General features: G+C 48.9%; 1 protein-coding gene across 3 annotated transcripts in view; it reads left to right on the forward strand.

Moving 5' to 3' along the window:
* The first annotated feature begins 531 nt into the window (after positions 1-531).
* WIPI2 (WD repeat domain, phosphoinositide interacting 2) overlaps positions 532-25,130 on the forward strand; it is a 31,930-nt gene continuing 7,331 nt past the window's right edge. The window contains exons 1-6 of one of the 3 annotated variants that reach the window (XM_065893658.1): positions 532-792; positions 7,423-7,505; positions 20,230-20,399; positions 21,687-21,783; positions 22,178-22,275; positions 22,893-22,985. In XM_065893658.1, the coding sequence (XP_065749730.1) occupies positions 719-792; positions 7,423-7,505; positions 20,230-20,399; positions 21,687-21,783; positions 22,178-22,275; positions 22,893-22,985 (615 nt within the window). In that variant the 5' untranslated portion in view covers positions 532-718. The remainder of the gene's footprint in view (positions 793-7,422; positions 7,506-20,229; positions 20,400-21,686; positions 21,784-22,177; positions 22,276-22,892; positions 22,986-25,130) is intronic. The other 2 variants (XM_065893660.1, XM_065893659.1) reach the window with 2 other exon arrangements.

Here is a 25,130-nt window from a genome sequence, read left to right on the forward strand (position 1 = left end):
CCCACTGTAACTTCGCTGAAGGAAAGGAGGAGGCCTGTTTAGCTCACATGGAAGGCACTCTCTAAATATTACTGAATGAATGACTATGTGTAAAACAGAATCCTCCCCAGAGACCCAAAACGCGTGGGCCTTGGAGAAACAACAGGGGTTCCATTCTCAGATCTAACACTTAGCAAATAAGTTAATATTTCTGAGCCTCAGTTCTCAAATTCATAAAATGGGAAATGCAACATTTCCTACAAAGCATTGCTATAAGCACCAAATAAGAACGCACGTATCTGGCACAATGACTAGCACGCGGCAGGCCCTTTTAATATTAATAAAAAGATGGGGGCGGGGGACACGGAACGCCTACTCTTTACAACGCGCATGCGCGGCCCATGACCCGCTGCAAGGCCAGCCCATCGCGCCCCCGCGCGTCCCCACGCGCGCGCGTGTTCGACCGGAACCTGGGGCCAGGCCGGAGGTGAAGGGGCGGACCTCCTCAGTACGCCTGCGCCGTGGGAGGCCGTGCGCCGAGGAGGCGGGGCCGCGCAGGCGCGCCTTGCGGCCCGGCTCTGGAGCATAAACAAGAGCGGGGTCGGGATGAGGCGGCTGTTGATGTCCGAGCGGCGAGTGGCGGCGAGCGGGGCTCGGCGCCGACCCTGAGCTCACCCCGACCTGCCCTCCCGCGCGCGCGCGCGAGCTCCGGGCCGGGCCCACCCGCCGCGCGCCCACCATGAACCTGGCGAGTCAGAGTGGCGAGGCTGGCGCCAGCCAGCTACTCTTCGCCAACTTCAACCAAGACGTCACGTAAGGACGGGCGTGGGCCGGGGTCGGAGCCGGGGGCCGCGGGGCGGGGGCCGGAGCCTGGGGGCCTGGGGCCGGGGAGGGCAGAGGCATCCTCGGGGCGGGCCCGGCGCGTGCTGGGAGGGAGGGGCGCCCCCTCTGAGGACCCTCCAGGCTCTGCCCTGGAGCTGCGATCTCTGAGCCGGGAAAGCGATGGAGGTAGGGGAGGTATTTTACCCAGCACGGGAAGGCTTTGTCTTTTCGGACCTCACTTCTCACAAAGTTGGGGCAGAACTTTGTGGCCTGACTTGTTGTCTCGGCCGCCTCTGGAGCGGTGGGGGTGGGTTTCTCCCTTATAACCCGCCTCCCTTATAACTCGCCTCCCTCTTGTACCTCAGCTCTCTTGCTCCAGTCTTTCCCCTCTTCAGCCCCTTCTCCTCATCTCTTCATCATCTTAGGGTCCCTTTGATTTCCTTTTCTTCCCGTCTCGCTGTTCTTTTTGACAGGTAATTTTGATGTCCTCCTCGAGCAAGAAACAAACTTAGCAGTAAACGTGGTCTCTGACCTGGGGAGAAACTGAGCCAAGGGGGATGTGACAGAACCCCTCCCCCCCCCCCCCCGAGGTCTTGGTGCTTCGGGGCATGGGCCATCCTTACAGGGGAAGAGAGTCCCATGATGCCAGCCCTTGTTTGTCCCAACCCATTTGGGTTTGAAGCCGATTCTTCGGAGGCTGTCTCCGGTGACGTGTGAGGTTACTAGATGAGTTTTCTGGAGAAGGAAGGATAAGTTGTGGGACTGGAAGGGAGGAAAGCCATCTTGGGAAGTGAGTAAGAGGAAGTGATGTAAGAGGGGAGGAGGAGTGGGTCATTGGCTTCGTACCAAAGTAGTAGGTTGAGTTGTTCCCGGCTGAATGGAATCAGCAAAGTAGAACATGACATCTTTTAAAAAACTAAAAGTCAGTTGTAGAACGGCAAGCCACCAAGTCAGTGGCGTGCAGTGGGTGCTCGGTAGCACCTTCCAAAGTTGGGGAAGTAGCGCAGACAGCCCCACAGTGGGCCTCTGTTGGGACTTGGAAGGGAGCAGATCACCTCCTCCAACTACAGGGAGAGGAAACCGAAGTTGAGGAAGGTTCAGAGCAGAGCCTGGATCTTACCCTCATTTGACAGTGGAGTGGGGGCAGCTTTCCTGAATTGTCTTCCAGTGTCCTTTCCAATCTACCATGCTGTTGTTTCTACCTACAGAGTAGGATCTGGAGGACAGTGAATGTAGAAAGCAGACCGTAGCAATCTTTAAAGGTGAAAACTACTGAATACTAGCGTTCTGTATGACCAAAAGCCAATCCAACAAAAACAGTTTGGACCACCTGTTGCAGGAGATTATAACTGAGGTGGACTATGTTATACCAATCCAAGTAGGGAAGAGGACATTTCAAACCAACTGTGATTCTGTTTTTAAGGTCTTAGTATTTTGAGACCAGTAAGAATGGTAGCTTTATGGATTTTTATGTCTTGTATAAATTAGAGAATTTCCAAAACATTTTCTACCATTCTTTAAGTTTTTCATTGCTCATCATTTATATTGAAAGGAAATCAAATATGAGAAAACATTCTCTTTTGCTCTTATTTTAAATGGCATTCAAATACCACTTTCCCTATATAAGAGAAGTATGTCACTCTGGCCTGAAATAAGGTCTCTTTGTACTTGGAAATCATGCTTTCCCACTCCTCCATGAGTCCTGAAGTTATTAGTTTAAGACAAGATTTTTTTTTTGCGGTACGCGGGCCTCTCACTGTTGTGGCCTCTCCCGCTGCGGAGCACAGGCTCTGGACGCGCAGGCTCAGCGGCCATGGCTCACGGGCCCAGCCGCTCCGCGGCATGTGGGATCCTCCCGGACCGGGGCACGAACCCGTGTCCCCTGCATCGGCAGGCGGACTCTCAACCACTGCGCCACCAGGGAAGCGTCTCAAGACAAGATTTGTGTGTCATAATTTTGATTTGCTAAAGAGACCTTGATACAGTGTGAGCATAAATTGTAAGGAATAGTAAGTTAGGATTATACTAAAAGTTTATTGATTAAAGTGACTAATTTGTTTTAAATCTATACCTGAAAGAAATACAGAAGTTCTAGGGAGAGGCTTGACAGTTCACTCCTTTCCCTCCCTTGTCCATCTCCAGCATTTACTTTGATAGAGGAACACAGTTTTTCACAAAGCAAAGAATATTGGATTGACATTCACAGTATTCAGTGAGGGAATCTGGAAGCCGTTTCACTTAATAGAATATATATTCTACGTTATACAGTAATGCTTGAACAACAGTGTTCCTTTCATAACAAACTATATCTGTCCTTTCTGTTTTTCCTGGTAATATGGTTTCAAATACTGTAATATTTTTTTTTCTGTGATTCTTATTCTAAAAGTGAACGTTTTATTTGGGGTTTTTTTGTTTTGTTTTGTTTTTACCGTTTGTTTTTGTTTGTTTAACTAGAATTGGGAAAAAGGCATCAAGAAAAGCTGGTCCCCGTCGTCTTCTTCTTCTTGGCTGGTTAGTTCCAATCCTGGTTTCTGAAAGTAACACTTTGGAAGGCTTATCTTGAGGAATTTTTGGTGTTTTGATATCGAAGTTAAGAAGCTAATAGAAGTGCAGAGTATCACTTGGATCTTCAACGGAAATATCAGGGGCTAAGTACTTGCAGGGGACCCCACGCAGCTTGTGGAAGTCATTGCTTGGGCAACGTCTACATCATTTAGAAACTACATTTCTAAAAGAAATAGAATAAGGACAGGGACTTGACTTCTGAAGTCTTCTGTTTGTAGCATTGATGTTGTTAATGTCTAAAAGTTATGGGCACAGAGATAGTAAGGCATTGGTCTGAATTGATTGCTTTCTTGAACCGGGTTTCTTCTAAGGTTACAGCAACTGTCCTGGAAGGTCACTTCTCTCCTTTTCCCTCATCAGTAAATCGAGGGACTTGGAAGTAAGGATTCTTCCACCTTCAAGTTCTAGGTGGTTCTGCCTGCCGTGTGGAGGATGTGTTTTGAGGAAGCGGGGCAGTCACGGGGGAGGGTATTGTCCAGCGGCCGTGGCCAGTAGAAAGGAGACTGGTGAGCCGTCAGGGTTTGGTGTGACCCATGGGACGTGCACGATGCACTTACGGGAGAAGTTAAGGTCACTCCCAAGTCTCCAGCCTAGATTCTAGATGAGCAGTGACAGTACATTATGGGGGAAAGATCAGAGGGGGATTCAGTTTAGGGAGAAAGATGAACTCCGCTTTGGCTATCACTGAGTTTGAAAGGCCTTAGGGATGTCCAGGTGGAGGTCTGGGATGGCCGTGAGCTTGCTGAGTAGGGCCCCGGGGCCGGCCAGGTCTCAGCAGCAGTTCAGGTGGCTTCCTTTTTATGGGTGTGACTGTTTCCACTTCACCCTGTCCTCGAGTATGGCTCTTTGATGAAGATGATGAAAAGGAAAAACGTTAATGGGCTGATCATGCATAAGTGGGTAAAAAAAAGGGAATTAAGAAAATGATTTTTTTTCTTTTAAAATGTTTTTAACATTTATAAAATGTTTTCTTAAATTTTTTTTTTTTGTTTTTTAATGGAAATCACTGCCTTTTAAATACTGAGCAGTCAAGTTTAAATTCAGTGACAGAGACTTGCAGTTAAAGATGGTGGGTTAAACCCAAGCATTTATTTTGGCTCTCCCTCTCAGAACCCTAATAAAATGTCACAGTCAGTGAAATATCAAAAAGGTACTTAAAAAAGCTTAAACCCATAGAACGAGGAGACACTAGCAACAAAATTTTGGAAGCCAGCAAGTGGTAAAGGAAAGTGGATCCTCCATTGCTAGTGGGGAAAGCAGAGAACCAACCTACTGGAAACCACGGAATCCCCCAAAGGCTCAGGATGGGCGGTCTCAGGAGCTCTGCAGTGGAGCGGAGTCGCGTGTGGCGAAGATCCAGAAGGCTGGCCCAGAGTGTGTTGCAGAAGCAGTCACTGTTCCTGCCTGGTGAGGGACTTGGGCCTTGTCTCCAGAGGGTACGGCAGGGTCTCTGGATTTTGACACCACGCACAGTTGAAGGCAGGGGTATGGTAGTGAAGTGGGGGATTAAGTAAATATATGCTTTTTTCTGTTATTGCTGGGTTTTCCCTTTGTCAATAAAGGATCTCTTACCTTAAAAAAAAAAAAAAAAAACCTTACCATATAAACACTTAGTGGGGAGTGAGATTATTTATTAGGGGAATCTCATGCTTATATGTTACTGTACTTCTCCCATTAGTATATCATATGGTCAGGCAAATCATGAGATGTTATTAAAAGAAGAATCTCCAAAGAGGGGTGTGTGAACCTGACCATTGATATTCGAGATGTAAATATCAAACCTATTTGTATTTCATATCATCCTTTAAAAATGTCTGCCTTGGCTTCCCTGGTGGCGCAGTGGTTGAGAGTCCGCCTGCCGATGCAGGGGACACGGGTTCGTGCCCCGGTCCGGGAAGATCCCACGTGCCGCGGAGCGGCTGGGCCCGTGAGCCATGGCCGCTGAGCCTGCGCGTCCGGAGCCTGTGCTCCGCAACGGGAGAGGCCACAGCAGTGAGAGGCCCGCGTACCGCAAAAAAAAAAAAAATGTCTGCCTTTATTGATAAAGTATATGCTCACTCTATACCACATGTACATATCAAAAAATACTTGGTGTATTTTTGCTTACATTTCCTACTGATTGGGGTGTGCAAGTAGGAAGCCATGCGATTAAAACTCTAGCAAAGGTATTTAATATCCAAAATCAGTTTCTGAATATCTGGAAGAACATCAGAGAGCTAATATTTGATCAGTTTTAACAAATTCTGGCCATTTGGAGCACAGCCAAAATCCTGGGTGTATCAAAATCCAGGTCCTCATTAATTAATTCAAGCTCATTAATTTTGCCTGTAGAAAAAGCTCTCTCTAAGCTTATTTTATATATGAAACTAATAAGCTTGGTGACTTGGTTTCCAAGTCGACAAATTTGAAAGAGGGAGGGGCTGTTAATGCTAGTAGGATGCGTGGGGAACAGTGACAACTGTCAGCAAAACAAAAGGTAGAGGGTATTTTATTACCCAGCCCAACGGACTGCCGCTGCTCAACTCCTTGTTAGGGTCTGAGAGGGTCACTTTGTCATGATAGTAAAGTTGTGTCACGATGTGAGTCCAGTCAAATGGTGAGGATTTGCCGTCCCATACAGAAAGCTGTATGAGGACGACTTTTATTTAAATCAGAAATGGTGGGATATAAGGTTTTGGGGCTTAAAATAACAGCCCTTAGTTATCTGGAAAACATTTTCCTGAACATCAGTTTTCCAGAAGTTATGAATTCTTGAGATTCATAAACAATTATTTGTTTATGAATCATAAAACAATTATTTGTTTTATTTTTAGCTTTCTTGGATATTCTTGTGTTTTTGTTGGCCCCTTATTGCTTTTCAAAAAATGTACAGGCAACAATGCCTAATTACTTCATTGATGTGATTAATTCAATATAGTGAAGCATTTTTGTAGAGAAAAATTATATAGACTGGTAGGAGTTCCATTTCTGTTTATACTTTAGGATGAACCATTTGCAATTTCAATGTTTAGTAGTGCCTATAGCAGCTCTGTTCTTGGAATGTATTTCCTCTGCTTAAGTGTGAAAGAGGTTGGAAATCTCAAGTTTCTAATAGATGAAATGGTCATTAAAATAGCCCTAATTTTTTATCTTGGCGTACACATACTCATCATATGAAATGTCAGTCTTCATTATTTCTAGGCTTCTGGTTTACCTTGTGTTTCTACTTGTTCTCCCAGACATTAAATACCAGAATGATGCCAGGATCTGATTCTTCGCATGTCCCACCACTTCTTGCTTTATTCTCTATCCTCTCTGTTTCCGAAAGCCATGCTTGCTTCCTTTTACTCCCCCTCTCGGTCAGTTACGTCCTGGACAGTGGTAACCTTCTATGAGGAAACACTTCGTTTAGCGGCACAGCTCTCCTGCACTAGGGATCTGGAGAGCTCAGAGTTCCCTCCAAGCCTCTTAGCAAAAGCAGCAGTGTTGGGTGATGAATATGGAACCTTACACACAGGCCGGCTGTGTTACGTAGTCTTGCCATTCCAGGCTCTGAGTGAGCTCTTTCCACCCTACTGCTGAGCCATAGCATAACGTAAGTGACTGAGCTGCATTCGTTACGGCCTTAACTGCAGTACAGAAAGACACCATCATCCACCAAAGTTGTAAATATCTTTAATATTTACAGTGTTATCCTAACTTTTGGACTCTCCCATACACCAGGCATGTACATCAGATCACCTGAGAAACCACACTGTGTTTTGAGGGGATCATTAATTTAGGCCTGATTGCTTTTATTTGTATGTCAGACTTATCTTTAAAGTTTTATGGATTTTCAATAAGAACATTGTCTATCTTTATTTTATTGACATTCACCTTTTCCTGGCTGTGAGGTGTGGCATCTTCCGCGCCACTCTTGTCTGCTCTGCCACCACTCACCTGGTACAAACTACGTGAACTTATTTGTGCTAATTATGGGTAGAGATGATGGTGACTGTTTGGTAACATGGAGCTAGTTTGTGCGTTATCACTGCCTACACGTATCAGCTCTTATTTCTGAATTTGGCTTTTTTGCAGGTCTCTAGCTGTTGGTAGTAAATCCGGTTATAAATTTTTCTCCCTTTCTTCTGTGGATAAACTGGAACAGATCTATGAATGCAGTAAGTGTTTGCTTTATTTTTCCCCCTTCTTAAAATAGACAAGTTATACTTGAATTAGGTTGCATTCTTAAATTCACACATAATGGTTAAAATCCAAATACCCCTTGACCAATAATCTTCTTTCACCTTAGTCTTACTGAGAGGTGATGGCTATGACTGAACAATTACGTGTTCCCCCAGATCTTTCTCTGTGCATTTGCATACTTATAAATGTACATGTAGAAATACTTTATGGGTTGCCATTTCCAATACATGATACCATACTAAATGCATTATTCTGTAATTTCTCCCCTTTTTAAATGCCATTTAAACCACTTAGATTTCTGTCATAGAGGGCTTCCAGAATTTGAAAAGTTTACATCCCCCTAGGAGTGATTTATTTTCTCCATTTGGCATTTTATGGTGTTTGAGTGGCTGTGTGTCAGATACCTGTGGGGTTGCAGGAGGGCCGTGAGCTTCGATACCTTGCTAAGTCACCTGCTGTGACTTTACATAGATCGCTTCATGGACCTCAGTTTCTTTGTTTTTCGTGTGTGTGTGTGTGTGTGTGTGTGTGTGCGTGTGTGAGAGAGAGAGAGAGAGAGAGAGTACTTGCTGAATAAATAGTAAGTAGTAGGTACAGACCCTCCCCCAGTGAGAATAGGATGGAAAGCTTTGACTCTCTGCACATACATCTTTTTTTTTCATTGCTATAGTTGTAAGAAGCAGTACAGATCCCTGTACCCTTCTCCCAGTTTCCCCCGGTGGTAACGTTTCGCAGAAGTGCAGTACAGTATCACAGCCGGGAAGGCTACATGGATATAGTCCAGCCTGTGTGTGTGAAGTTCTGTACAGTCTGAACACCCATCTAGCTTCCTGTGTCCACCACAATGAAGACACTGGGCCGTCTGACACCGCAGGGTCCTTCCTGTTGCCCTTGTACCCACACCTGCCTCCCCTCCCCCACTGCCACCCCACCGTCCCTAATCCCTGGCAGCCACTGATCTGCTCTCTGGTTCCAGAATATTGTCTTTTCGCAAATGTTACATAAATGGAAGTATGTAACCTTTTGAGATTGGCTGTTTTCGCTCAGCATCTTTCCCTGGAAGTTCACCCAAGTTGCCGGGTGTCAGTGGCGCCGTCTTTTCTGTTGCTAAAGCTGGTTCCACGTGCGGATGCAGCCCAGCTGTTTGACCCTCACCCAGCAAAGCACATCTGGGCTGATTCCAGATTTGGGCTGTTAAAAATATAGCTGCTGTGTATGGGGTTTTGGGTGGATGTAACTTTCCACTTCTGGGATTAATGTCTAAGTGTGATTGCTGGGTTGTATGTGTGGTGTTTTGTCTTTGTCTTTTTTTTTTTTTTTTTTTTTTTTTTGCAGTACGCAGGCCCCTCACTGCTGTGGCCTCTCCCGTTGCGGAGCACAGGCTCCGGACGCGCAGGCTCAGCGGCCGTGGCTCACGGGCCCAGCCGCTCCGCGGCATGTGGGATCTTCCCGGACCGGGGCACGAACCCGTGTCCCCTGCATCGGCAGGCGGACTCTCAACCACTGCGCCACCAGGGAAGCCCTGTCTTTGTCTTTTTTAAGTGCTGAACTGTTTTACAGGGTGGCTGTACCATTTTACATCCCCACCAGTAATGTATGAGTGAGCCAGTTCCTCAGAATCCTTGCCAGCATTTGGTGTTACCAGTGTTTTTTCCGTTAGCCGTTCTTATGGCTGTGTGCAGTGCTATCTCGTGGTTTTACTCTGTAATTCCCTAATGGCTAATGATGTTGAACAGTTTTTCATGTGCTTGTTTGCCATTCTCTTCAGTGAAATGTCTGTTCATGTTCTGGCCCACTTTTTAATTGGATTACTTGGAGTTTTTTAATGTTGAGTTTTGAAAGTTCTTTATATATTCTAGATACTAGTCCTTTGTCATATGCGTGGTTTGTAAGTATTTTCTCTGTACATAATGATAGCCCTGAAGCCTGCCTGTGGCGTGATCTAATTAAGAATTCTTGTTATGGAGGATTGTAATTAGTCATGCTGGGTTATGGATTCAAGGAGAGACCTAATATTTATCATTTTAATTGTCTACGTGAGCATGCAGTTTGGGGGAATTGAGTTTTCTCCTTATTAATGATGCCAGCATCTCCTTCCCGAATGTTCCACTCTTATCAACTTTGCTTTCACTGTGGTTTGGTGTTCCATTTTGGAATTCTCCTTTGCCTGTTAATATCTCTTAAGAAGGGGGAGTTTCAGTGAGTTGATATGAAGAGACATCTCATATTCATTTCTGGTTCCACTCATTCCGTAAACGTTCGTTGAGGACCTGCTATGTGCCAGCCCTGTTCTGGCTGTGGAGACACAGTGGTCACAAAGTTTCTGCTCTCATGACACTTATGTTTAAATGGAGGCAGACAAAGAACAAGGAAATACATTTGTGTCGGTTGTTAGGCTGGGGACACAGTGTGGAGCGAACACACATGTAAATACCGCCCCCCACCCTTCCTGCATTAACATAGGTGAGGACCCAGGAGAAACGTCCTTTCTTTGTGCCCAGTACTTGCAGTTGCAGAGTTCTGTGGCCCACTGGGGCTCGGAGGCTCGCCAGGCTCCCTCCAGGCCTTGGCCTCCCCTCTCCAGGTCCGCCCTCTGGTGTCCCTCACCTCCATCAGCAGATGGTGTCTGACATTCCCCAACAAGCCCGCTGTTTGTTGCTGCCCCTGAAGGCCAGCACCCGGGCCCTTTACGGGGAGATGGCTGGAAGCGGGATTCTTACAGTAAGTGTCCCTAACTCACGGCTCCTGCCTTAGGTTTTACTCCTCTTTTGTCCTCACACTTGCCTCCTGGTGCTTACTAATTCTTCTAAAAAGCCTTTCTCCTAGTGTGTAGCTGGAAGGCGTGATCGGGGTGGTAAAGTCGCTCTGAACTGGAGTGCTTGTCGCTTATCTCAGGAGGCGCTTCTGGAATCCCCAGATGGGCAGCCTTCACTTGATCGCACATAGGATTGTTTCCTGTAGGGAATTCCTTCAAAGAAGGGTCTGCCTGATCTCTGGAGACAGGATTCCGTCGGGCTTTTATGAATGACTGAAACATTTATTAAATCTACATGCCCAGGAGCACCTGAATCATGCTGTTAAATTTTTGCTGTCGTGATTAGGGTCGACTGGTTTGACAGCCGCAGAATGGAGACCCAGTGCTTAGACAGGGTATCGGAATACCAAAACCTTGTCTTGACACCTTCTCAGTTTGAATCAGTTCAGTGACTAATTTGTTTCCTTGAAGTTTATCAAGTGGGTTTTGGTGCCTCATTTTTCAGAAGGTTTTTTGTTTGTTCTTTTTTTTGTGGTACGCAGGCCTCTGACTGCTGTGGCCTCTCCCTTTGAGAAACACAGGCTCCGGACGCGCAGGCCCAGCGGCCACGGCTCATGGGCCCAGCCGCTCCGCAGCGTGTGGGATCCTCCCGGACTGGGGCACGAACCCGCGTCCCCTGCATCAGCAGGCGGACTCCCAACCTCTGCGCCACCAGGGCAGCCCTTCAGAAGCTTTTGGTGGGACACATTGTGATGCCTTGATGGCATCATGCAAGAGTGGGTGTTTACTGGCCAGCATGTTGAGGTGTATATAGATTTCTGTGTTGTTCTTAGTGAGCTTCAGCCCTTAAAATAGGTGGGAGTGGACGGAGAGCTCTTTCAGGGTTAGCACGTGACACTGAAGCTGCGGAATTCTCTTGCCCCTAGAACATCATTAAGTAGATAGAAGAACGTCTCTTAGAAAACAGGTTAGCTACTGAGTTAAGATCACGTTCCGGTATTTTCCTACATGTACATTCTGGCAGAGTGGTACTTAGCGCCTCCACGCTCAGCCCAGCTCAGGTGGCTCGGCCCCCTCGTGCCTCTTGACTGTCCCTTGTAACATCAGGTCTTTGCTGTCGGTCACCGCTGCCGGAACAGAAAGAATGAGCCAGAGCTGCTCTTGGGAGAAGCAAGATGGACAGCTATTTGTTCTGTTTCGTTTACTTAAACAAAAAACCTTTGCCCAGCAGCACTGGAAGATTTTTGTTTTCCAACTCTCTGTATTATAGTTTCAAACTTAAGGAAAGTAGCGGGAACTCCCACATGCGCTTTGCCCCCTGTGTGTGCCCTGCATTCTCTTTCCCTCTCTATGTGTCCTTTTAAATTTATTTGAAGGTATGTAAAGTGCAAATATGTGGTCTCTCTTCCCTGAAACATTACTGAAACGAAATCCTACCCTGTTAGGCAATATAAATAAAGGTTGTCGTTTTATTACTTGTAAAATATCACAGAAGTTCAGAAGGAAAAGTTGGCCTTTTCAGATTCTACATCGTGTATCATCTTTGCATTTTATGCTTCTGAGCTGGGAAATCATACCTCACAAAGCATTAGTTCTGAAACTCAGCATAAGCAGGCTGGCCGACTAGGTTCTGATTCGGCAGACCTTGCACTGGCTGGAACATTCACCTCCGTGAGATTTACACTAATGGATCTTCCAGGGGAGAAATCCAGTCGCCTCTCTTCTTGAGCCTGTTGCGATGAAAGATCGGGTGGACTGTTCACGTGCGTCTCTTCAGAGCCCCGGGCATCCGCCGACACGCCTGGTTGCAGGGTGTGCTGTGTTAGTTCATGGCTTTGTCCCTCCCCTCTTCCCACCACGGGAAGTTTTATCATCGCCAGCTCTGAACAGCACCAGCAGAAGCAAAACAACATTCTTTTTTTTTTTATTTTTGGCTGTGTTGGGTCTTCGTTGCTGTGTGCGGGCTTTCTCTAGCTGCAGCGAGCGGGGGCTGCTCTTCGCAGTGGTGCGTGGGCTTCTCATTGCGGTGGCCTCTCTTGTTGCACAACACGGGCTCTAGGCGTGCGGGCTTCAGTAGTTGTGGCACACGGGCTCAGTAGTTGTGGCTCGCGGGCTCTAGAGCGCAGGCTGTAGTTGTGGTGCACGGGCCTAGTTGCTCCGCAGCATGTGGGATCTTCCCGGACTGGGGCTGGAACCCGTGTGCCCTGCATTGGCAGGCAGATTCTTAACCACTGCGCCACCAAGGAAGTCCCAACAACATTCTTTCCTAAATGAAGTCGTTTCTTAAATTTTGGATAGGCACTCTCTAGGAAGAAAGTGTGGCAGAAACTGTGGCCGAGGCCACATCGAAGGGCCGTGGAAGCAAAGGCCTTAGACACTGGAGGCCACTGGGGTTTGCGCTCAGCCTTTCTCCGTGGTCACCCTGCGTGCCGACCGCCCTGCGTCTTTTCACTTGGGCACCCTGCTCCTCAGTTACCAGCCCGATTCCTGTGCGCTGGTATTTCACGGGAGGGCTGAGCTGTGCATGCCTCAGTTCAGTGGAAACTGGCGGCTCTGGGTCTGTGGGTTCTGCGGATGCTTGTTTGTAAAGGTTCTCTGGGGAGTGAGGTGTAGCGTAACGACGTGAAAGAGCTGGAAACGATGCAGCAGAAGAATAACAAACCGAAACCACTGGCAACGTGTCAAAGTAGGTTGCTTTAGGAAGGTGTATTCCTGAAAAGACCTAAGCACGTTGCTTCCTAGGGCTTGAAGGGTCTCTGAGGTGAATCCCGTTGGTTGTTTTTTACTTAAGTAGTGACAAAAATGCGGTAACTGGGGTGACCGGCAGTTATCTGCCTTTTGCAGGCAGCCTCAGCTGTTTTCTGGTTCCTGTCTCCTTTGGACATCTGATGGAAGTTGCAGGTATTTCCCAGAGAAAACCCAATATTTAGTGTATGATTTGGGCAGTTTGAGAGAACCCTGGAAGCCTGTGTGTGCTCCCGGGTCCAGGGCCGCGTGGTCTTGGAGGGGATCACGGTGAAGGGCCCTCTATCACTCACGAGCTCGTAGGAGCACAGCTTGATGTTTCAGGGCCCTGCTGCCCTGTCCTTCGTACATCAGATCTCAATATAGTGGCCAGAATTCAAATTTACTCAGTTGTCTGCCTGTGTGGGTTATTTTTTTTTAATAGATTTTTGAGATGTAATTTGGACGCCGTAAAAATCAGCTGTTTAAAGTGTACAATTCAGTGGGTTCCAGTATATTTACTGAGTTTGCAGCCTACCTTAAGCTAATTTTAAAACATTTGAGAGCCCCTCAGTCCATTAGCAGGGCGACTGCATCCCACCCCCACCCCCTCAGCCCTTGGCCGCCACTAACCTCCTTTCTCCCGCTGTCCATTCACTGCTCTGGACGTTTCAGATAAATGGAGTCACGGGTGACCGGCTTCCTTCACCTGGAGTGTTCTCAGGGTTCACCCGTGTTGGAGCATGGATGAGCACTTCCTTTCTTTTTGCTGCTCATTGGTATTACAGGGTGTGGACATTCCATGTGTTGTCAGTGGACACTTGGGTTGTTCCCCTTTCTGGCTGTCGTAAATAGAGCTGCTGTGCACGTTTGTGTGATCGTGTGGACGTGTGTTTTCATTTCTCTTTGAGTAGATAGGTACCGTAGGAGTGGAATTGCTGGTAGTCATTTGCGGCTTTTTTCTTGATTTGCTTTTTTCCCCCTTTGCCTGCCCTTCTGTTGGATTATTTGTCTCTTACAGACTTAAAGCACATTAGCCATTGGCTGTGGGTTGCTCTTATTCTTCCGGGTTGTTTGCTCTCTAACCTTGCTTGTGGTCTCCTTGCCATTCTGCCGTCTTGGCTTCCTGTGTATTCAGATGCATCCATCTCTGCTCGTAAGGCTTCTGAGTACTAGGGAGGCTCCCCCTGTTCCGGGGGTGCATGAACAGTCTCTCACGTCATCTTCTGGTTCTTTGGGTTTGTGTTTTATGTTAAATACTTGTCTACTTGCAATTGATTTTGATGTAAGAAATTTTCCACTTTACTCATGAGCTGGAAAAGACATTTTTCCTATGTCTTGATCTATTTAGAGGGGTTACTGAAGTATTTAGGGGTGAAATGTCAAGATGCTGAGCCTCTCTTTGAAACTTCAGCAAAGAGAAAGATAGCTGAAGCTAAATGGTAGAGGATAACATTTGTGAAATCCAGGTGACGCAGGTCTGTGGAGGTTCATCATAATGTTCTCTTCTATGAATGTTTGCTGCTAAAAACAGCTTTGCTGCCTCCGCACCACACTTCCCCTGTTGTTAAAATTCTAAAAGGAGTCTCTTCTGCTTGTTTTCATTAAAGTTTAAAAAAAGAAATTTCAAACTTATAGTTGGATGGCAACACCCTAAACCCATTTCCTCTACTTTCTCTACACCTGGTTTAAGCAAATGAACGATACATCCCTTTTCTTTTTCCACCATTTTATGAACGGAAATTTTCAAACACCCAGAAAAGTTGAAAGTATTTTACAGCCAGTACCCATGTACCCAGCATTTAGTCTATTGTTAGCACTTTACCATACTTACCCATCTCTCCGTCCATCCGTCCATCTATCCATCCATCCTATTTTTTGTGTCTGTGTTTCTAAGTACCTTGCAGACATCAGTACACATTCCCTGAAATACCATACCGTGAATATTAGTTACTAGCGTTGTTTTCATTTTTTCCTTTTGAGGTAATATTTACATACAGTGGAATGCACAGATCTTAAGTCAACATTCTGTGTTCTGACAAATGCACAGACATCTGTGTAACCTGAACTATCAAGGTTTACCATCACTCCAGAAAGTTCCCTCATACCCCTTCCCCCATCACTCCCAGCTCCCTTCCACCTGCCAAGAGGCAAGGAGTTAGTTTCGCCTGTTCTGCATCATATAAATGCAGCATATGCCCTCTTAGTAAGGTTTCTTTTGCTCAGAGGAATGTTTTTGAGGTTTGTCCATGTTGTTGCATCTCCGTTGTCCAATATATGAATGTACTACTGACTGTATGTTCATTCTCCTATTGAGGGGGATCTGGGCTTTTTCCAGTTTTTAGCTATTACTTATTTATTACGAATAAAGCTGCTGTGAACATTCTTGTAGAAATCTTTTTGTGGACACATGTTTTCATTTGTCTTAGGTAAATAGGAGTGGAACCTGTGTTTGTTTTACAGGAAGCTCTCAGGTCCTCCTAGTGGCTGTCCGTTGTGCGTTTCCACCAGTGCTGTGTGACAGTCTGGTGGCTCTGCGTTCTCACCAGCATTTGGCGATATTGGGCTTTTTCATTTGGGCGTTCTGATGTGTGTCTAATGATATCTCGTTGTGGTTTTAGTTTAAGTTCCCCCGATGGCTAATGATGTTGGACACATTGATGTCCTTGTTGGCCCTCTGTGTATCTTTTGTGAAATATCTGTTCAGATCTTTCTTCCCTTTTAAAATTTGATTGTTCTGCCTTTTTATTGTCAAGGTGTCAGAGTTCTTTAGATATTCTGGATACCAGACCTCTGTCACATACGTTTTGTAAATATTTTTTCCCAGTCTGTGGCTTGACTTGTCTTTTGAGCAAATATTTTGAATTTTGATGAAGTCTGATTTATTTTTTTCATTTATGATTTTTGCCTTTTCTGTCCTTTCTAAGAAACCTTTGCCTACTGTCAAGTCATGAAGATCTTTTCCAATGTTTTCGTTGAAAGCTTTATAGTTTCAGCTTTTATGTTTAGCTCAGTGGTTCCTTCTCAGACTAATTCTGGTGTGTGGTATGAGCTATGAGTCACCTTAAGCTTCTCCCTAGGAATTCCTGCTCCACCATTTGTCGAAAAGATTTTTCTTCCGTCACTGAATTGCTTTGGTGCCTAAAAACAGTCCTATAAGTGTGTGTCTGTTCCTGCTCTTTATTCTCTTCTGTTGGTCTGCTTATTAGCCTTTATGTCGGATACATACTGTCTTGTTTCCTGTCACTTTGTTTGTATACTGAGGTTTAAAGTCACATGATGTGTGAGCCCTTCAGCTTTGTTCTTTTCCAAGACAGCCTCGGATATTCTAGATCCTTTGCCTTTCTGACTTTAAAATCAGCTTGTCAGTGGCTACAAAAAAAAGTCCGCTGGGATTGTGATTGTGGTTGCATTGGACCTAGATGTCAGTTGGGTGAGAATTGGTATCTTAACATACAATGTGGAGTACTCCGGTCTGTGAACGTGGTATGTCTCTCCATTTATGAAGATCTTCTTTAATTTCTCTTAGTAATACTCTGTGGGTTTGGGTATGGAGGTCTTACATCTTTTGTTCAATTGCGTCCTCATGTTTTGGTTTCTGAGAGTGTTGTAAATGGAATCTCTTCGTTTTCCTTCCCAGTTGCTGGCTAAGGGTGTATAGAAGTATGGCTGATTCTTGTGTTCTAACCTCGTGTGCTGTGACTTGGCTAAATGCATTCATTACTTTTAATAGGTGTTTAGCAGAGGCCATGAGCTTGCAGAGTAGTAGTTTGCTGTCTTCCTTTCTGGTCCGTGTGCCTTTGATGTCTTCTTCTTGCCTGTGGCCATCTGTCAGCTTCCAGTCCAGAGTGAGGAGAGGGGCGGCCCTGCCCTGTTTCCGGTCTCAAAAGGAAGAGTTCAGTATTAAGTCCGCCATGAAGTGTGGTGCTAGCTGTGACATTTTTCACAGAAGTCCTTTATTGATGGAAGAAGTTTCCTCTGATCCTTAGGTCTCTGAGTTTTTACTGTGAACAGGCAGTGGGTTTTCTCGTGCTGCTTCTGCATCTCTTGCGTTGATACAATTTTCCTCCGCTTGAATTTTAGCTGATTACTGCGGCCTCAGCGGGAGACTGGCAGTGCCTGCTGCTGACCCGACATTTTTCTAGTAACTGTTTGCTTACCCTGGGAGGTGATTGTTCATGCTGTCCTCCCTCATTAAACCTCCCACCTCTGTGCCCCTCAGAGCTGATAACCGCTCGCATGCCTCAAGGAGAAACGGCTGCTTTCAGCGTGGAACTCCCTGGTTTCCTCCCTCAGAGGACTGCCCCCCTCACCCCGATCTGTGCCATCTTCTCATCTCCCTCCTTTCAAATGGGGAAAAGGGGGGTACCTGTCTATTGAAACCAGTCCTGCTGGGTCTCATGCCTTCCAGTTTCTCAGACGTCATCCTGTCTCTACTGCATTGTCTGTCTCTCCATCGGTGCCTCTAGTTGCTCATTTATCTCAAGACAGGCACTTTCTCTGGCCATACGTGTCCCGCACGTGACCATCCATCCCTCCCCCGTCTCTGCATCTCCTTGTTACGCAGCGCCTGCTGTCAGCTGCAGAGTTCTCTGTCCACTTCCCCGCTCACCTCCCTTTCACATTTTGTTCTGCCTCCCCATCAGAATCTGTGGGGGTCTCCGGATGGCGTCCGTGTTGCCACATTCAGTGTGCCAGCCAGCGTCAGACCCGATAGGGGGCAGTGTGCCCAGGCAGACACACTCCTGTCCTTGGAAACTGGGCCTGGGCGGGGGTGGGAGGGTCACCACTGCTGAGCCAGCCTCCGGGTTCCCAGGGATGACAGGACAGCACTGCGTGAGAAGTGCAGGGTGCGATCCATCGGGGCCGTGTGCCTCCAAACCGTCGTCAGATCTTGAGGAGAGAGTGAGGTGACTCGGAGGTGGGAGCCTGAAGGGTGAGACGCCGGGCAGGATGGGCCTGAGCCTCGTGGGAGCAAGCGTGGCTGTGGAGACGGCCCTCCCTGCCCTTCCCAGCCACGGGCCCTGCCCTTCCCAGCCACGGGCCCAGCCCCTCCCTGCCACGGGCCCAGCCCCTCCCAGCCGCGGGCCCAGCCCCTCCCAGCCGCGGGCCCAGCCCCTCCCAGCCGCGGGCCCAGCCCCTCCCTGCCACGGGCCCAGCCCCTCCCAGCCGCGGGCCCAGCCCCTCCCTGCCACGGGCCCAGCCCCTCCCAGCCGCGGGCCCAGCCCCTCCCAGCCGCGGGCCCAACCCCTCCCAGCCGCGGGCCCAGCCCCTCCCAGCCGCGGGCCCAGCCCCTCCCAGCCACGGGCCCAGCCCCTCCCAGCCACGGGCCCAGCCCCTCCCAGCCACGGGCCCAGCCCCTCCCAGCCGCGGGCCCAGCCCCTCCCAGCCGCGGGCCCAGCCCCTCCCTGCCACGGGCCCTGCCCCTCCCAGCCGCGGGCCCTGCCCCTCCCTGCCGCGGGCCCTGCACGGGAGAAGGTGAGGATCTGGGCCCAGGGGAGGTTATCTTTACTGCACATCGTTGCCGTTCTGGGTGGAGGTTGGTCTCTCCCGAGTCGAGTCGGCCTGATGTTGGAACGCTGCCTGTGCAGGTGCTGGCCTCGAATCAGCCGATGAAAACAGGCCGAGGCCGCGTCCCCTGTGCTGGAGGTCACGCGTGATTGTGCCCTTCAGTCCAGGGTCAGATCCTGGAAGGCGTTGGCAGCTCCCCTGAGATGCTGCGGGGCAGACAAGCTTCAGGCTTGTGTGGTTCTTTTTGAAGGAAGGTTAGTTTGTAGCTGCAGGCAAGAGAAGTGATTCTCATTTGTGTAAAAGCAGCTGTGATTAAATTACCGTAAAGAGCTTGGAATCCTGCACTTGATCTTACTGCCTATTCCAGTCTATGTAATAGCGGTACCTTAATTTTTTTCCACAGCTATGAGTTGCGCCACTTTGGATATAACTCTTGGCTGACACCCAGTAGTCGGGCCCTGCGCTGAGCGTGTTGGCTGCCAATCCCGTGTTGAGATGACTGACAGCACGCACTTCCCTAGAACAGTTTGTGTCTTTCTGCGGGGACCTGTAGAGCTCACTTGCTCACTGTAGTAGTTTGGTTTTGAAACTAACCCACGTGTGTTTTTAAGTTACACCGTTAAGGTCAGCGACAGCTGAGTGGAAGGAGCGCTTTCGAGTAGCCGTGCACTTGGTCTGGTGTGCGGACTTTCACAGGCGCGCTCCTGTTCACGGTGGAGCTGCTCTCGAGGCTCCGGCTAGTCCGGCCTCCCAGGTCCCCTGGGCTCTGATCCATCTGGGTGTCTCTGTTCTCTGTGCTCCGCTCAGCTCCCGACAGAGTGTGGCCGCAGATCATTGTTAGGGTGGTGAACGGGTCTGTGTTTAACCCCGGCTCGGCGGTACTTGCCGTAGCTCAGGTCGAGACAGGCTGCGCGTGAAAGTCATCTATATTCTTGGCTCTGAGCTCTTCTTGCATTCCAGAATTCTCTTTGCCCCTCCGTCTGAACTTGCCCCAGGCAATTGCCAATGAAACCAAGGCGGGGGTGGGGGGGGGGAGTAAGGAGAGAGTGTGGGCATGGGGGCCTCCCAGGGAGATGGGGATGAAGTAACAGCCGCGCAGGGTCCACCGTGTCTGTTCTTGTCTGTGTGGGCTGCTGTACACACAGTTCATAACCCACCGCCTTCTGAGCTGGGGTGCGGAGCAGGGAGCGACGGGGATCGAGGGCTGACTGCGTGCTGGAGTCTGTAAGTCCCTCCTCACACTAGGGTAGCCGTGAGCCCCGTTTACAGGCAGGAAAGCAAGCTCTCCAGAGATGCAGTCATTCAGGGAACGCTTGGGGGCCCGTCGTATGTCAGGTACAGTTGTAAGTGCCGGGGTTACAGCTGTGAGCCCGAAAATGAGGCCTCCGTCTGGGCGGGGCTCACGTTCCAGTGAGTTTAGGGAGCAGCCAGGGAGCAGATGAAGGCGGTTCTGGGTGACCCCCCGGGGGGGAAGTGACAGGGTGCCACGTGTGGAAAGGGGGGGCTTCTGAGGAGTGGGTCCTCCTTGCGGAGTGCAGCGCGACCTGCCGGCGGCTTGTCCAGGCCTCATAAGCAGCAAGCTTGACCCGCTCTCTTGGCCCCAGAGCTCGCAGTGGGGAGCCCACCCGTAGACACGTGTTTGCACACACGAGCGCGTTGCGCCTGTTGACAGGGATACACACAGATGTGGGGTTTTTTCCTCCTTTCAGCTGACACTGAAGATGTGTGCATCGTGGAAAGGTTGTTCTCAAGCAGCTTGGTGGCCATCGTTAGCCTCAAAGCCCCCAGGAAGCTGAAGGTTTGCCACTTTAAGAAGGGGACCGAGATCTGCAACTACAGCTACTCCAACACCATCCTGGCTGTGAAGCTGAACAGGCAGGTGGGCCGCGCTCTCACCCCACTCAGCTGCCGGGGCCTCTGGCCTGTGTCTCCGAGTTCTCAGTGGCGCCCCTCGGGCACAGCCGACCGTCCCCAGGCGGCGTTTCTGGTCCCTCTGGCCATGCTTCTGCTCACCTGACCCCCCACCTGGACTCAACTCTGTTTTCTCGTCTCGGCAATTTTGCTCAGATAGCCCCATTCCTGACGACTCCCTGGTCTCTGCCGTTTGCTTTACTCATCCCTCAAGACATGAACCTTCTTTTGCTTTTTATAAATGTTACTTTTTTTAAAAATCTGTGAGCATCTTTATCTTTTTTTTTTTTTTTTTTTTTTTTGCCACCTCTTGTGGCTTGCAGGATCTTAGTTCCCCTGACCGGGGACTGAACCCGGTCCCTGGCAGTTGAAAGCACCGTGTCCTAACCACTGGACGGCCAGGGAATTCCATATCCCTTTAACTGTTAATTTAACTTTTAAGATGAAGGATTTATTACTTTTTTGTGTCTCTCCCAAAACCCACAAGAATGTCTGGCCCGGAGTGTAGACCTGGTGGCTGGCCCTTGAGTTTATTCCATGAGATGGTCACATGGCTTTGGCTTAAAAAGTACAGCCTTGTCCTTAAGGGCTGTCACCACGTTCTGTCAACAACCAGTTCTGTGCAGGGAATGCTTGTTACGTGGCCTCGGGTGGCCCATGCGTGACTAAAGTGGACACCCCTGACATGGTTGAAACTGGGTCTGTTGACAGAAAGGTTGGTTAAAATGGTAAATTACAAAGTGTAACACGTTGGACTTGTCATCCCCTTGGTGCATCAGCTACACATCCATCTTCCTGAAAATGGAGCGAGAACTTTGACACCTGCAAAATAGTCTGGGTGTAGAATTTTACACTTTTTTAAAAGCCCTAGTTTTTACTTTCATCCTGCCGTGCCTCATTCAGCATCGGTTTTGGAAACCTTCACCAAACCTGTCCCAGGCTCTAGACCTGGTTTTCGTGAGGGGAGGGCCGAGAGCGCAACAAAAGCAAACCATGTTTTTCTTAACTGGAGACTAGTTTCTATAAGGTTGAATTAAATCGTACAGTTAGAAGTCCTGGTAGAGCCGGCGGAAGCAGTTGTGGGTACAGACGCCACCCTGGGCGAGCGGACACTGTGCCATGAGCACGCAGTGCAAGGGTTCCGGAAGGGACACAGCGTCTTAGTGCAGGAGTCTGCTAACTGGAGGTCGGGAGTGAGCGTCATACTGGCTCTGCCTTACGTTTGGTTTTCCGTGTCTCGTTGTGTCCCTTCCAGAGGCTGATCGTGTGCCTGGAGGAGTCTCTGTATATACACAACATCCGGGACATGAAGGTGCTGCACACCATCCGGGAGACGCCCCCAAACCCCGCAGGTGAGTGCGTGGGGACCAGACGGGTCTGCCTTTCCAGGGCTGGCAGTGAGAGAGATTTTCTTCTCCTTTTAGGTCCCACAGATTTTAAACGTATTGTTCTTAAAGCAAGCTACCGTCCCTCTGGCTCTGGTCTTGTGACCACATAAACTGTTGGTTCGGTCAGCCTCCAATTTTGAGGTTTCTAACCAGTTCCAACCGAAGGGCTTTAGTCTGTTTTTACAGTCCTGCTGTCACCTACAGTGGCGGTTTGGGGCGTGTGGAACTTAAAACCCAGTGATACGACGACCAAGGTCGCCTCAGGGCTCCCCTTGATTTCTGTGTTCTTGCTAAGTGACGAGTTCTGGTGACACTTGGAGGATCTGACCCGCGTTTGTTCCTCGTGTGTTGCTCGCAGGCCTGTGTGCGCTGTCCATCAACAACGACAACTGTTACCTGGCGTATCCAGGCAGCGCGACCATCGGGGAGGTGCAGGTCTTCGACACCATCAACCTGGTGAGGGTCTTTGGTCCTTGGAGAGCTCTTTACAACACCCCTTCTTCCTAAAAGGAGGGCCAAGGAGGCTCTGCCCTCCTCGTTTCCTGGGCATGGTTTCCACTGCCACCCTCTCCGTCCCCGAGCAGGTTCGAGTCATCCTGCCTCCGGACGTGTTCCTGTCCCCACGGTGCTGCACGCCTAGCGGCACAAGTGCTGGAAGCAATGGAGAAAACCGTAAAACTCCACGGAGACATTGCTTTGCTTATTTTTTTTTTTTTTTTTTGGCGGTACGCGGGCCTCTCACTTCTGTGGCCTCTCCCGCTGCGGAACACAGGCTCCAGGCGCGCAGGCTCAGCGGCCATGGCTCACGGGCCCAGCCGCTCCGCGGTATGTGGGATCTTCCCGGACCGGGGCACGAACCCGCGTCCCCTGCATCGGCAGGCGGACTCTCAACCACTGCGCCACCAGGGAAGCCCGCTTTGCTTATTTTTAAAAGGTTTTGAGCAGCATTTCCTTGGAGCCCTCACCCCTGGTTAATAGGGGGATTTGGCGTCTGTGTTAACCGTGCTGGTAGTAACAGCCGGTGGGCAGCGCAGGGCATGGCGGTCATGGTGTCACTTTACCCTTCCTTCCAGAGAGCTGCAAACATGATCCCGGCTCATGACAGCCCTTTAGCCGCACTGGCCTTCGACGCCAGCGGAACCAAGCTCGCCACTGCTTCCGAGAAGGTAAGGCTGCTGCAGCCCGTGGAAAACTGGGTCACCTCTGTTCACACAGTTAGTTTGCTAACCAGCAAAGCAGTTTTGTACCAGCTAGCTCACATCTAGGCACAGTCCACGGCCTGGAGGGCGGGTGCGGGGAGAGACAAGGCAGGGCTCCACGGCCGCGCTCGCCTCGGTGGAGCACGTGTCACGGCTGTACGCGTTCAGCTGTCATTTACTTAGCCATCCTTCTGGGATGGTTTCGTATTTCCAGTATTTCAGCTGTATTAATATATATTTATAGTAGTAACTTTTTTTTTTTTTTTTTGCGGTACGCGGGCCTCTCACTGTTGTGACCTCTCCCGTTGTGGAGCACAGGCTCCGGACGCGCAGGCTCAGCGGCCACGGCTCACGGGCCCAGCCGCTCCGTGGCATGTGGGATCTTCCCAGACCGGGGCACGAAGCCGCGTCCCCAGCATTGGCAGGCGGACTCTCAACCACTGCGCCACCAGGGAAGCCCTATAGTAGTAATTTGAATGTAGATAGTGTATGTAAGTCTTACGTATAAACTTTTCATGGTCACCTCTAAACATTAACATGAGTTTCCAGTGAGAAGGATTTTGGGGTAAGAGGACGTCGCCCTTTTTAAGCTCCCTGCACGGAGGACAAAATGGCTTGGACATCCCTTCCGTTTGCCCCCTTCTCTTGGCCCCGTGACCCTGGTGGGCCCTTGTCCTCTCCCAACTCAGCTGCTGTGTCTTCTCCCTTCTCTGCCTGCTCGACGTTCTCCTGGCTCATTGCTCTCTTCTCAGTGCCCACTGCCTAGTTTACTTTGATGCTTTCTCACTGAAAACCTAAAGGAGCCCCCTCCTAAGTCACCTCTCCTCTAGAACCAGCCACCCAAATGAGGTACATAAACGTCGGCTCGCTTCTCTCCCTTTCCCGCACGGGTCTGGACCCTCACACCCACTTCCTGTGATCGCGATGCTACTGTTTTTATGGGTCACTCACTGGACCCCTGATGATCATTTACCTCACTGACCCCTCGGTAAGGTAAACCTTCCCCTACTTCATGGTGAGGGCTCAGAGAGGTTAAGTCGTCGGTCCAGGGTCCCCCAGCTGGGCAGCGACAAAGGAACTGGACTCCAAGCCTGACTGTTTTGAACACTGTGCTGGGTAATCACAGCGTCACCTTGTCCTTTTCTTCTCCCCTGGGAGGATCACGACAGCCACGAAACTCTGTTATCCCTTGATTAATCAGTCTTAATCTTTATGACCTTTTATTAGGTATTAAGAGGCCGTAAAGCACTTCATGGATTTCAAGGCTAGTAAAAATAGAACATTTTTTTTCTGGGATTTAAAGAGCAAACGCTTAATTTCACAGATTTCAGTTTGAGACCTTAGACCACCAGTGGCCTTCTCAGCACTGCTGTGTACTAGGTGCTGGGGCTTCGCCGAGGTGTGTGGCTTAATCTTGTTTTCGAGGAACTGCAGTCAGGCTGCGACCCACAGCTCTTAATTAGTTTTACACAGTAGGTATGCCGTTAAGAACATATCTAAATCTAAAAGTTTAGGCTGCAAAGGACAAAACCTTTGCCATGGTTATTTTTGGATAACCAGAATTACAGACTTGGCGTCCTGCTGTCCAGAGAATCATTGTCTTTATTAATATTTTCCAGAAGGGACCCATTTTATCTCCAGCTTGATTTCTAATGGCTGTGTAGTGTCCTGTTATATGAATTTACCACAACTTATTTAACAGTTCCTGGTGCTGTACATTTGGGTTGTTTATAGGTTGGGGTTTTTGTTTTCCTGTTTATAAACATGTCAGATAATCTCAATCTTCTTATATTTAACGGCTCGAACCGTCTGAAGTTTGTACAGTGTGAGGTTAAACGTCTAATAACTCTCCTACCCCACAGATTCAAGATGCTGCCTGTTTTAAGGTGTTTCCATTCTGCTCTGTCAGACTGTCTCTGTGTTAGTCTGTTACTGTCGCTTGTAGTTTTCTTTTAATATTTAGATGTTGAAAGTACCACTCATTTTCACGTACTTGGCTGTCCTGTCTCATCAACTCACCCAGATGCCCAGGTCCTGCCCCGCATCCACACATGCCCTGGGAATTTGGGGGGAGGGGTGGGGAGATCGGCATGTTACCAGCATTTCATTCCC

Source organism: Phocoena phocoena, chromosome 15 (genome assembly GCF_963924675.1).
Source record: "Phocoena phocoena chromosome 15, mPhoPho1.1, whole genome shotgun sequence".
NCBI classification, from domain to species: Eukaryota; Metazoa; Chordata; class Mammalia; order Artiodactyla; family Phocoenidae; genus Phocoena; species Phocoena phocoena.